General features: G+C 36.4%; 2 protein-coding genes across 3 annotated transcripts; one reads left to right on the top strand and one right to left on the bottom strand.

The window, feature by feature from the left end:
* Positions 1-1,595: 1,595 nt before the first annotated feature.
* LOC113686890 (uncharacterized) lies at positions 1,596-4,361 on the bottom strand. Its single transcript, XM_027204571.2, has 2 exons — positions 4,270-4,361; positions 1,596-3,795 (listed from the first exon to the last, which is right to left on the bottom strand). The coding sequence occupies exon 2, from the start codon at positions 3,765-3,767 to the stop codon at positions 2,532-2,534; it is 1,236 nt and encodes a 411-aa protein (XP_027060372.2). The 5' UTR covers positions 3,768-3,795; positions 4,270-4,361; the 3' UTR covers positions 1,596-2,531.
* Positions 4,333-13,139, top strand: LOC113686889 (transcriptional adapter 2-beta). 2 transcript variants are annotated; one of them, XM_027204570.2, is made up of 20 exons: positions 4,333-4,437; positions 4,530-4,624; positions 4,716-4,775; positions 5,609-5,703; positions 6,143-6,183; positions 6,614-6,664; positions 7,122-7,175; positions 7,423-7,526; positions 8,091-8,163; positions 8,328-8,391; positions 9,199-9,245; positions 9,620-9,650; positions 9,861-9,940; positions 10,169-10,240; positions 10,543-10,610; positions 10,991-11,040; positions 11,140-11,168; positions 11,292-11,374; positions 11,898-11,960; positions 12,753-13,139. In XM_027204570.2, exons 1-20 carry the CDS (start codon positions 4,419-4,421, stop codon positions 12,873-12,875), a joined length of 1,302 nt encoding a protein of 433 aa, XP_027060371.2. In that variant the 5' UTR covers positions 4,333-4,418; the 3' UTR covers positions 12,876-13,139. The 2 variants fall into 2 exon arrangements, with proteins under 2 accessions (XP_027060371.2, XP_089067814.1); XM_089211688.1 differs by lacking the exon at positions 4,716-4,775 and having other exon boundaries at positions 4,339-4,437.
* The last annotated feature ends 125 nt before the right edge of the window (positions 13,140-13,264 follow it).

Consider the following 13,264-nt stretch of genomic DNA (forward strand, 5'->3'; position numbering starts at 1 on the left):
AGGAATAAACGGTGCATATATCATTGAAATAGTAACACATTTATCGTTCGTGATACACATTTTTTTTAAATTGTGTGTGATATGGGTCAAAATGTCATACAAATGTACAAATTCCTTACAGTTTGAAAATATGGAGCTCTGTATATTTGCTGCATTGTGCAGTGTTTTAATTGACAAGGCAAATCATAGCAATAACCAGTGGATCCAGAAATACTATTTTTATTCATAATGGTCTGATTTGAATGACTCAAACAACCATCTCCCTCAAGCTAACACCCTCCTGCTCCACTTTGATGGAGAGAGTGGACTGTATACAAGAAATAATCATATTAATGTCTCTAAATAGTGCTCTAACATGTCTCGTCAAGTGGCTATTTAAAGCTCAGTGCTATTTGCTTCACGTAGTATTCCACAACATCACATTCATTAAAAGCAAAACACAAATCTCATGCAATTCTTAAATTTTCCAGAACTAGCAGCAGAACGAGGGCCATAGTTGGACTCTGCAAGATACTTTTCCATACATACTTTAGACAGCTTGTCACAATCTACTTTTGGTGGAAATGTGACCCATACAAAATATCCTCCTTCAGGTCTTTGGTAAGATATCTGACCCTCAGGTATATCTGTGTCTAGGGCATTGCATAATGCATTACACAGGACTTCTAGGACCCTCCACACCATTGATAAGTGATCCTTAAGTAGCCCTTGTTGCAATGCTACAGCAATAATGCATGATAAGTAGTGGTTAAAGCATCCACCACAAATAGCATATTAAACACTTTTCTGCAACAATAATCACACTCATTCAGGAACCTCCATCCACCCAGGATGCAGCCTTGGAGCAAGGAACTTTTAAAAAAAGAACCGTTAGAGATGACATGCCCTTTATAATTGGCATTACACTTGTCATCAAATGTGTAAAGTCTTTCAGGAGGTGTTTGTCACCGGTGTAAGACAGCAAATTGTACATGTCACCACAAAAGGCAAAAAGTTTCTTGGAGCTTGCTTATTAATGATGTTCATCAACCTTTCTTCAGATAAATTTGTAATTTCTTTTTTATTGGGTTTATCATGGCTGTCTGATCTTCGACACTAGTTTCTGATTTTAGGCACCAGTGTCTGACTTTAGACAATAGTGATTCCGAGTGTCTTCTGATTGAAGACATCAGTGTTCAATGTTGGACACTACTGTCTAATTTTAAACACTAGTTTCTGATTTTAGACACTAGTGTGCAATTGTTGGACATTGTCCAGGAGTTTTTCATCTTTATTTCTGCTCCCAGATGGCCATAAGATGGAGGGGAAGGGGTGGGGTGTTAAAGGGATGACACACAAGTGAAAATGATGGGATTTGATTGAAAATAACTCAGTTAACTCCTGGGAAGACCTAGTAACCTTTATGAACAGGGGTTAAAATAGTGCAGAAGTAAGAGCAGTTGCAATTATTTTGATGATAGCCAAATGGTTCAAATGTGACCAAAATGATTTCCTTGGAAGACAGTGTGTTTAATTTTTCCCAGAGCAAGACTAACATCTGGGATTCCAACCCTCATGACAAGCTCACTCAGTATCAATAACTTGAAGACCCAGTAAAAAACTTAATGTGTTTTTAATGTGCACAATATGACAATGCTAATTCTTTCAAAGATTAACATTTGAAACAACTAATCTGGAAATATCTAATTTTACTGACATAAAATGAAGTTCAAGAATAAAATTTGAGTTGAGCAACTGTGATTTAACCTTCCCACTGTTTATGAACTAAATTTAATTAACGCTAAATTTAACAAGCTAATATTTGTTATCAAGTTACTATCTATTGCAATTTTAACAGACAGAGAAAATTAAGACATAAATTCAAACTCAGTAATACTGATAAAAGCATGTTAGAAATAGCTTATCTTATTTTGCTTGTTACAACTTCCCTAATTTAAGTTAAAGAATGTACTGTAAACTGCTGATTGTACTCACTCTTTCTCGCATGTTTACATTAACAAACCCATTCAACCCCAAAATTAATTTTGATCTCCTAATATTTTTTCCCCTAAAAATTATAGTACATGCATTAAAATTTAATTAAGACTTCTAAAACTTCCAACCTCTCTAATTGAAGAGTACCCTTAGGCTTCAAAGTAAAACTTTTTTATTCTTCCTTATAAAATAACATGTATTACAATTTATTTTCTATTTCACCCATAAATACATCTGCACAACTTAAACTAAAATAAATTAAAAAATGGAAAAATTGCCATCAAAGTAAATTTAACAATCATGAACTGAATCTTAAATTATTTACCAGCTCTCATTTGGTGTCAGAAATCATGATTTATTCTTTTTCAGTATTCATTTATTTTGGTATACTTTTTGCAAATTTATGCTGTCCATTTAAAAGGATTTCATGATGTTTAGTATCAAAAAAGAATTTCTTCCTTACCTCAATGCTACCCTTGATTCAAATGACACAGCAATCACTTCAAAAACAAAAGTCCCCCTATTTTTAGATATATTTACTTCGAAGTCCATAATTGTTAGTTGCTTGGGAAAATTTCTTCAATTGCTAAAGCTATTTGCTTCACACAGTGTTCAAGGGTAGGACTGTCAAGAAATGCAAATGAAAGCCTCATACAATTTTTGTATTGTCCTTTACAAGAACATCGTGAGCCCTTGTTAAAATCAACAGCATACTTATTGAAACAGATGTCATATAGTTTATCGCAGTCAATCTCAGGGGGGAGAACAACCCAAACAAAATAACCTCCCTGGGGTTTTGTGTATTTAATTGCACGTGGAAAGTACTTATCCATAGCACTACATAGTGTATTCAACTGGGACTTATAAAGCTCTCGTGTATATGCTACATGCTCCTTTACCAAACCCATTTGTATTGCCATGGTAACAACACAAGAGGTGTAATGGTTGAAGCAACCCCCACTTGTAACATACCCAGAAGTCTTCAAAATCTTTCTTACATGTTCAGGGGCCTCCATCCAGCCTAGACGCAAGCCAGGTCCTAACAGTTTGGAAAAAGTTCCATTTGAGATCACATTTCCTTTGTAATCAGGATCAGCCTTGTTATCAAATGAAAAAAGCCTAGGGGGAACTTTAAAAGGAGGTTTTTCTCCATCATAAGAGAGCAAGTTGTATACATCATCACAAAAAGCAAGCACATTGTACTTCCGAAGCAGTTTGATCAACTGCTTACACCTTGTTACAGAAAATACAGAGCCGTTTGGATTGTTAAAAGTTGGAATGCAATAGAGCAAACCAGAGAATGGATTTCTCTCAGTTATAACTGGCAATGTCTGCAAATGTTCTGCCATTAATTTCTCCAACTCATCAACAATCAAACCATCTTGATCTGTCGGAACCCCTACCAAATTCATCCCAAAGTCATCTGATAAAGCTTTAAGGGCAAGGAAATAAGTTGGTTCTTCGACGAAAGCTACAGTCTTAGGCTGAAAGAGGAGGCTTCCTATGCAGGCCAGGCCTTGTGAAGCACCAGCAGTGAACCAGATGTCATCACAATTGACAGTGTCACCATACTCCTCGGTGAGAAATTTGGTGAGCTCACTCTTAGCTGCTAAGCTTCCACTGTGTGGTCCATACTGAAACAGCTGAGGATAATTTTCTGGAGTATGAAGAGCTAGAGTTGCTTTATGAATAAGCTCACCACATTTCATGCGCAGATGTTCACTTGGTGCCCCGACACGTAGGCTATGCACTTTCTTGCCATCCTTCGTAAGGTAGTCAAACAATGTTGTCATCTTGAAAATTGGGTGTTTGCTAGCTGAGCTGTCAAGTAACAATAAAATGTAACAATGTTTAATGAAATCAATAATTCTATAACCCTTTTTTAATAATAATATGTTATATGTTATTATTTAAATAAAGTTGTTATATATATATATATATATATATATATATATATATATAATATATGACCTTTATAGGAAATTAAATTAAAGTAATGATCCTCACTGGTGAAATTGCGCAAAAGAATCTCCAGTTGACAAAACAAAATCAGACTTTGATGGGATTCCTTCCAGTTGAAGCCTGATTTTTTCACTCTTCTTTTCCACAATTGCTTAAATGTAGCTTTAACTAGACATGCTTTCTCCAATTAATTATTACATCTGAAGTCTGGAGTGACCTGAGCGGTGAGGTACGCGAACGCATTCAGGTACACATTTTAAAACAAAATGGCTGAATTCGAGATCAACGGATGAATCATAACGAATATCTCTTTGTTAAGATTAAACTAAGTACCTCTGTAACCGCTTGACGATTTGGAAGGGGATTCCTTTAACTATCTGCTGATCTGATATTACAGTGTTCTCGCTTTACTTCGAACCAGCTGTAAAGAGCGTTAGGGGCATCATGGGATATCATATGAAGGCATTGTTTTTGTGATCAAAATGGCGGCGGCCGGGAACGGTAATTTTGTTCCTTTGATTGCTTAATTTCATCAAAATCCAACATTTTCTATAGTTATTTTGTTAAATTTTTACTTTTCCTTCTCTTTTAAGGCGTAGAAGAGTACCACTGTAACTACTGCCAAGCAGATTGCACGTCACTTCGAGTCAAATGTGCAGAATGCACCGATTTCGATTTGTGTCTTCAAGTAAGGATTGTAGAGTTGTTACTGACTCGTTGATCTATCTTCGTCATTAAGCTCTGTCTTTTTTATTATTCAATCACTGATTTCGTTTTAGTGTTTCGCTTGCGGCGCGGAAATGGGTAAACACAAAAGAGGACACGAATATCAACTTATGGTAGGTCACGTGATGATAAGCGCTTTCACAAGCCTTGCAAAAAATTTTGGGTGGCTTCAAAAATTTTGTCTTCGTTTTCACCATTCTGGTTTGATTAAAACTAAAATCCTTAAATTCATATAGTATTTTTCTTTAACTTGGAGTTTTTTCTTTGTTAAATTTTTAAGGTGATCTACTAGTGAGCCCTGGAATTGTTTTCTGAATATTAGCGGACAATCCTTCCCCCCCCCCCCCCTCTTCTGCCCTACAACTTCTCACAGGCTCATCTTATTATTCTGGTCATAAGCCCAACTCCACCCTCCCCTCACCTGTTTATTCCTCATTCTGAGTGTGCGTGGGAAGAGTCCACAATATTGGTCTGAGGTCAGCCTGCAAGTATGTGCAATGATCATTACACCCACTTTCCCAGTCTCTCTTCCAAGGTTCTGATATTTGTCAAACTTTCCTTCCTCTCCCTTAAACTGAGTTTTCTAGAACTGTGATGTTAATTGCTTGAAGAGACTTATTACTTGATATGTCTCTTCATGGTTATTGAGAACCAACAAATGAAGTTATCTTGCTCTGTTCTCATGACTACTTTGAATGCTATAATTGCATATTTATTTGAAAGTTTGTTTCCCCATGACACTCTGTGATACTTTAATATATCATTACCTTTACTGCAAAAAATGGTATTTTTTCAGCTTATTTCATAATGCCTCTAACATTAATATTATCATTGTCTTCATTATTATTTTCATTATCTTTATTTACAAGTATATCAATATTCAGTTAATATCTTAATATAACTGAGGAGATCCTGGTGACATATCTCAAAAACTTGTATTGTTCAGGATGGAGGGACATTTCCATTGTTTACTGAGGACTGGACATCTGAGGAAGAAGTGCTGCTTTTAGATGCTATAGAGCAGCATGGCTTTGGAAACTGGTAATCGCAATTTACAATGTGTAACTTACATTTGGCTCACCAACAGTTTTTGACAAGCTCCAGTGGAAAGGCTTGAGACTAAAGCTATGCAGTCTGATTGATATGGTTAGGGAAACAGAGTGATCTAATGTTAGCTAACTGGTCTGCCTGCAGATTGAAAGGTGTAAGTGTAAACCCTCCCTGGGTCAGAGGCAAGGCACTTCATTGAATGGGTTCTGGGATGGGTACCTGGAAAAAATGTTTAGGGTGTATCCCTTTTTCTCAAGAGGAGAAGCAATTTTCCTTCTCAATTCATGCCTGAAAAACTAGGAGAAGATCCAGTACCCATGAAAATCAGTCTCATATACAGGATGATTGGGAAGTGCAATACATTTTAGATTTTCCTTGTACCATTGTTATTCATGTTTTTTTTTTTTTTTTTTTTTTTTTTTTTTCTCAGGGATGATGTCGCTGATCACATTGGTACCAAAACAGGGAAAGGTCTGCCAGGCATTCAATGTGTTCATTGATTGATTAATTGGTTACTTATTTAACTAACTTTTCACTAGACCACAATCTGTTCATAGCTAATAACAAATAAAAGCGTGTTCTTGCCATCAAGGACTTGTATAAAACCCTTTACAAAGTACTGATTGGTAAAGTCTCATCTCACATTCTCAAATATGTAACAACCTGTTAACAATTTTCTGATGAATAATAAGAAGCAAATAACATATCCAAGACATTTGCAAAATTGTGTGATCCATTAAGTTTTTGACAAAATTTGGCAGTAAAAGCAGTTCAAAGTTAGGAATCATATTGAAATGTTTAATTAGGATCTTTATAATTCTTCTGTCTCTCCTTATTGGCTTGTTTTTCTCAACAACATGTTGAAAAAGTTTTTTTTTTATAAATCTATCTTTATCAACAGAGACCAGTGAACATTATGCAGACAATTACATCTCAGGAGTTGTTGGACAAGGTAATAATTTGTGTTAAATATTTCACAAGTTCTTTGTTACACAGGGCGATGATGATGATAATGATATTAACTTTATTCCTGTGTCAATTTATTCAGCTAAACAGTGAGTTTGTGTTCTGTAAGATTGTATTCTGTATTCTCCAACTGAATATTTTGCAAGCTGGACCAGTTCTTAGAAAGTTCAATGCTCAAGTTATCATCTGACCTCATCATTTATTTGTTGTCCTATTACGCCATGACAAATGAATTAAGTATCTCTTTTTGGAATTTATTTCTCTTTGAAAAAGTAGATACTATAAGTCAGTTTACTTCTCATGAAGGATAGCTGCTGGATACAGAAAAAAACTGTATCATTTCAAAGCCATGAAGTATTTTTTCTGAAGACAGGATGTGTTTCAACCCAGTGCCTCTGATTTCCAATGACAATTTTATAATTTTCTGTCTCATTGTGTTATAGCGACTGTTGAACCTTTTAAGAACAAAATAGTTGATCATACATCTACTGATCAAGGTATGGCAAATAACTATCAATTGAAAGTAAAGTTTGATGAATAAAGATGATACCTCTATGCACTGAAAATAAAGTGATTTGTTTTAATACAATAGCCACACTTTGAACTGACAGAAGTTGTGTAGAATCTGAACTTTTTATCATTCAGTGACGATTGTCTTTTTGAAGCAGCGAATTTGAATGTGTTACTTGAAGTGCAGTATTAAGTAATTAATCAAAGAGGCCTTTAATTCTCTCCAACTTACAGAAGTACTGTCGCCAACTCTCTTACACCCCCCTGAGCCTGTGGAGATGAATAATACTGAACAGCAGGAGCTAGGATATATGCCACTCAGAGATGACTTTGAAAAGGTAATTACAACAGAATTTACAGTGCCATTTTACCAGATCATTCAAAATGCTCAGCCACCTGAGATAACCTTTTTCACAACAGCCTCAGATGTGATTTAGTGATAGCTTCCTGGCCATTGTAAAGGAAGTTGTAAAAGTCAGCACTATGTTGCCATAACCTTGTTTTGGTTATAGCAAAACTGTATTTTAATAGTAATCCACAGTTAAGAACTACGATGAACAGACCAAAACTAGTCAAAGGAACTCATCTTGCCTTACACAGGGCAACAAAAGTACTCATTTTTTGTGAAAAATGTAGTAGCAAGAGGATAGAGCCATTAAGTAACTGGTAGATATTACCCACAATTATATGAAACATAGCTTAGGCCATTTCTATTTAGAGAGAGAATTCTGCATCCTTGTTGGTAGAGAATTTTGAAGTCTCCTGAGCACTTAAAAATTTAGTCAATACTGCCCAATACTGCTCAAAGGATGTGGCTTGTGTATCACTATTGTGTAACACCATCCATCTAAACTTGATAGGTGAGAAATTGGGAAGTAAATCAGAATTTTTTTTTTCTGTAGGAATACGATAATGAGGCTGAAACTCTTGTCAGTGGTTTACATTTCAATTATGATGACGAGGATGTGGAAGTAGGTAAGGATGAAAAAATTCAAACTTGGTGAAGTGTTTTCAAGACATCCTAAAGGGTTTCACATACATCTCTGCTCAATTTAGCGAATTGGAATCATGTAATTATTTGCTTACAGCACAATGTATACAGTTAGCTCCAGTAATCTAGTTTCTGTTTTGTTTTGTAGATTTAAAGCTAGGAATAATAGATATGTATTTAAGAAGACTCAAGGAAAGACAACACAGAAAGAAGTAAGTACAAATAACCTTTTTGTAAGAAACATTTTCAACTGACTGATGGATGTATCCCTTACAGCTTTGCAAGCTGTTTACCAAGTAGGGTTCATATTAAAAGATTGTAATTTCAAAGCCAGTAAAAGCCTCTGTTATGCAGTTCCATTATTTTCTGGCATGTTTTAGTGTTTATTTGTTTGTTCTTGTTTGTTCTTGTTTGTGAGCAGCTCATTTCAAATCTTATTCTCACTTCATCCTGGTCAAGATGTCTGTGGTAAGAAGGTGCCAGGTTGCTTTTTTAAGGGGGTGGGGCTGGGGGGTTTGGGTTCAAATGACCCCACCTCCTTTTTTCAAAGGAGTTATTGATTTATAGTTTTAACAAAAAAGTGACTTAACACTCTCACCTCTTATTGCTGGTATGACATTAAGGTAAACACCAAACTAGAAATCTCTTCTGATACAACCCCCTGAGTAAGCTCAGATAAAAAGTCTTGTAATCTAGTTGGTTGAAAAATTTGCCATAGTTCTCCTCTCTTTTGTAATGTTTAACCCCTTAAACCCCAAGAGTGATAAGCATCTAATTTCTCCTCACTGTATCATCCCTGAATCACACATTAGGGTGACAAGAATATAGGAAATGATCACCAACTAAAGAAGCTCTTGATTGTTAAACAAATTCTCCTTATCAGCCCCTTAGGAAATGTATAGAGAACAGTATGGAGAATATGCTTACTGATGTTAGGGTGTAAAGGATTAAGGTGAAGGTTTACAGGTAGTTCACATACAGTAGCATTGATGACAATGTTTTATTTCATTTCTTTCCAGTATTGCAAGACAACATGGACTTATTGCCAGCAAACACAGAATAATAGGTACCAAAATCCAGCTAATCACCTCATATTTATCACACAGCATGTTGTAGCTGTTGCCCTTACATGTATCTTCACAACTCAACTCGCAGTGGCCTTTACAGCCACTTTGCCAATCATAATTAAAAATAAAAAAGATTTTGTCTGTGCACCCTTGTGCGTAACCAGTTTCAGTTATTAAAAGCTGTACCAACTTATCACTTTTATGACATTTGATGAAACTTTTAGTTTATTTTACTATTTTCCTTCTAGCATCAGTTATTTTTGAGCAGATTTTTAGGAAGGGGAGGGTTCTTTTCAGAGGTTATCAATTTTAAGTCATGTCCTCACAGAAGTCTATGAACATATTTCATGTAGAGACTTTGTTTTTGTTCCAGCTCTTCGAAGAAAGTACAGCAAAGAGGACAGGTTAGTGATCTGTGTACATCAACAGAGAACAAAAAGATGATGAGATTATGATTTTTCTTTCCCAGACATTAGTTAATTGTTCCTATGACCTTTAAACAGGGCTTGACAGTTTTATTGTACTGTTTCCTTAGTGCAAGTTGTTAATTCTAGCATTGGAAACTGTACGATGTATGATGGTGTTTTAAAATCACCTTCATCTTTTATTTGTAGGGAATTCAGGGATGCCACCAGAGTTTTTGCGAGATTCAAAAGCCACCGGGAATGGGAGGAGTTTCTAAATGGTCATTTACGTAAGAAGAAACAGTGTGTAAAAATTATAAATCTCTTAACTAAAATCTTTGTAACAAATGGATCTCAAGTTTTCACTGTCTGTACTCAATCAATGACAATAGACGTTAAGTCAGAAACTGAAACAACGAGAATTATTAAGTTTTGAACAATTTTTTATGGGTGCGAAAGTTTACCATTTTGTCCGTGTGTTTTGAAATTGTCACAGTTTTTTTTTAATGCACTTTTAGGCGAAAGAGAATTGCGAGCAAGAATCAAAGATCTCACGAGATACAGAAAGAATGGAATCACAAAACTAGCAGGTAATCTTTTGCTAAAGTAAGATCTAAAACGAGCGGGACTTTATATGTAGGAACGGCAATACGGCGCTCAAAAGAGATTTAAATTTCTTTTTTATTGCAAGACAGAGGATTAGTATAATGAAATCGGTACTTTGTTTTTCGTAGAAAACATTAATTTTACAGGAAGCCTTATCAAACACGAGTTTGTCTAGGAAAGCGAATTGATTCTTAAAAAAAGTGTTATCTCAGTGAATCTTACATTTAGAATTTTAAGGCGTTTTCCGTTAAAGCTGAACTGGGTAAACCGTTTGACGCGTTTTCAGAGTGTCAAGAATATGATGAACAAAGGTTGCGACGAGAGAGAAGAAAGGAAAACAAAAGGAAAATGGTGGTAAGTCTTTGTACGCTTTCTGGCCGAAGTTAGAATTGTCACGACATGGTTGTGATGGAGCTTTTTGGATTTTAGCTTCCAATTTCAACATGGTGGAGCAAGTTAAACTCTTAGAAGTGATTAACATGTAACTTTTCGTTATAATATCCTTACATTCCTTAGCAAACAGGCAATGAGAATACTCATTAGGTAGAAGTTGTCAATTGATCTAACACCAAATTCACGTAACTAATTTATTAGGAAATGTGTAGCGGCAAGAGGGGAGAATTAACAATCAGATCTTGGGAGTCTAAGGGTTCATTTGTGATCAATTGCAAGATCTTCAGTGACCACAGTAAATAAAGCAATTGACATAATCATATTTTTCTGGTCCTTCCTAGGGTGGAACCCAACCGAGAAGAACGAACGTGTCGATGGGAAAAAAGAATGAGTAAGTGAATTGAATATTGTGGATTGTTCTTGAATGTCACCTCTTCGTAGATTCTAGAATATGTCACCATATTTATTCGGTGAATTTTTTCCTCCGTAGGGCCTCATCAGAAGACAAGGATGAAAAAGGTACTAAACTTATACGATTTCATTAAGACAAAAAGTTGTACCCTCTTGTGTGGACATAACTCGAGTCCGCAGACTAAAATTGCAAAGTTGCGCACAATTCAACTGTTTGTTCTTCCTTTGCAGATCGATCGCTATCGTCACCAAGTTTTGAAGATCAGATGAAAAACTGTCCGACCTACAATTTACTGTCATTAATGGAGAGACAGGTGGGAAAGATGGCTGTGGTTTATCTAAACGTTTCTTTAAAAAAAATTTAGGACGTGAAACAATGTGATGTGATGTACCTGTAAGCGAACATGTCGAAATGTAAGCGTTGATGATTCTCCATGGAGTTTTGACGCACCTCCCACGTTGGACAAGTTAGAGTCCATATGAGAGCGCTTTTCGAGCGACTGTCGTAAATCCAAATCTGAAGTTATCACAGCAGCCAATCAGATGTTAGAAAATATTGTAAGGAGCCAATGAGAACTGAAAATAAAACAAGCAAATTACTTCAAGCGCCGAAAAACACCAGTGAACAAGACGCGATTAGCTTAAGTTTTGTATCTGATTGGTCGAGAGGATGGCGCTAGCTCTTTACACCAATCACTGAGCAAAATGAAGCAAAGCCATCACAATCCCGGATTTCGGTAAACGCCCATTTGAAAAGTGTTCTATAGGTAGGAAAGTATTTGTACGAACCTTATCTTTAGTAGCCCTCTGAAAATTTGTTTCTCTCTTCCACGACAGCTCTGCGCTTCTATGCACATGAAACCTGGATTTTATCTTACAATCAAAACAATTGTTTTAAAGGTGAGTTAGTTTGATATTAGGTTTTTTTCGTTTCGCTGATTTTTTTACTCGTGCGACGGACTTCGCTAAAAAGGGGAGATTGCTCGTGGTCTTTGTTCGATGCAACTCAGCCGTAACTCATTGGAGAATGTTAACTCTATGTATTTGTTCAATATCCTGGCACAGTCAAGGTACACTGTTTAATGAACGAGGACGGTGTAGTCATGTGTGGGTTGAATTTGATGTTGGTTATCGTTCGTTCTCTGAGTACACCCTGGGTTTCTTGTCAGTCCTTCTTCAAGAAAAGCTAACATACAACTAGTCTATTCTTGTGTTTTTCGCGTCAACATGTTCCCGCCAACAGCGTAGCTCCATCTTTCTGTTTATAAATCACACAGAACTCCTAGTTCCTCTGATTCGCTCTGACGAAGGGCTAGCGCTAGGACATCAGCTTTAGAAACTCTTTACGGAGGCCACTTATTTTGTAATATCCCCTACCCCTCCCCCGCCCCTTACCGACGTAGGACCACAGTTTCTTCAGGTCTTTAACCTCTTAAACCAAATCAGGTTAGGTTACCAGCCGCTGGTCGCTAAATGAGCCTGCGCTCCTTCCCAGATAACAGCGGATATCCAGCTTTAAACCGAGCCGACTTGGGAGCAGACAGCTGATAGGGAGGTTTATATACACCTCCGCTTTGATTTACACCTTATTACAAAATATCTTAACGCCTAGGGGAAAGGTGTAGGATGTACTGTACATAATCTTGCGTTTTTACCATCTAAGAGGGCTGATAATTCGCTTTCCTTCTACAGGACAATCTACTGAGAAGGCAAGGTGTTCAGGTTAAAACTCGATATCCACCGAATCTCGACAAAACACATAGAAAACACATCATGAATTTCCTCAAAGAGAGCGGCTGGGTCGCCACTTCGTGATGCTGACACAACAGAGTCATTCGATGTGAATACATAATACAATATAAAGTGACTTCTAATGTACTGTACGATGACAGAATGTACAAAGGAAATGTAAATATTTAGGCCAATAGTCCACTGAATGATAAGTAATATTTAAGAAAGATTGAGGTGTACAGTTTTAGTCCCATATGTAAGCGGCGAGTTCAGCCATAAAAATGAAGACGAGTGGAGGGTGTTTTACAAAATGTCAATATCAAAAATTAAAGTGAATTATGACACTAACAGATGGTAGAGATAGTTGAAGTGAATTTTGTGATTGTATGTGCGTGTTTTTGTGCGCGCGCCCCTCAGATACTGGTTTTAAACAATCCCTATGACGCGTTCCGAGCTGCCCTCTCTCCCTTCAA

This window comes from Pocillopora damicornis, chromosome 7 (genome assembly GCF_964200805.1).
Source record: "Pocillopora damicornis chromosome 7, jaPocDami1.2, whole genome shotgun sequence".
NCBI lineage: Eukaryota > Metazoa > Cnidaria > Anthozoa > Scleractinia > Pocilloporidae > Pocillopora > Pocillopora damicornis.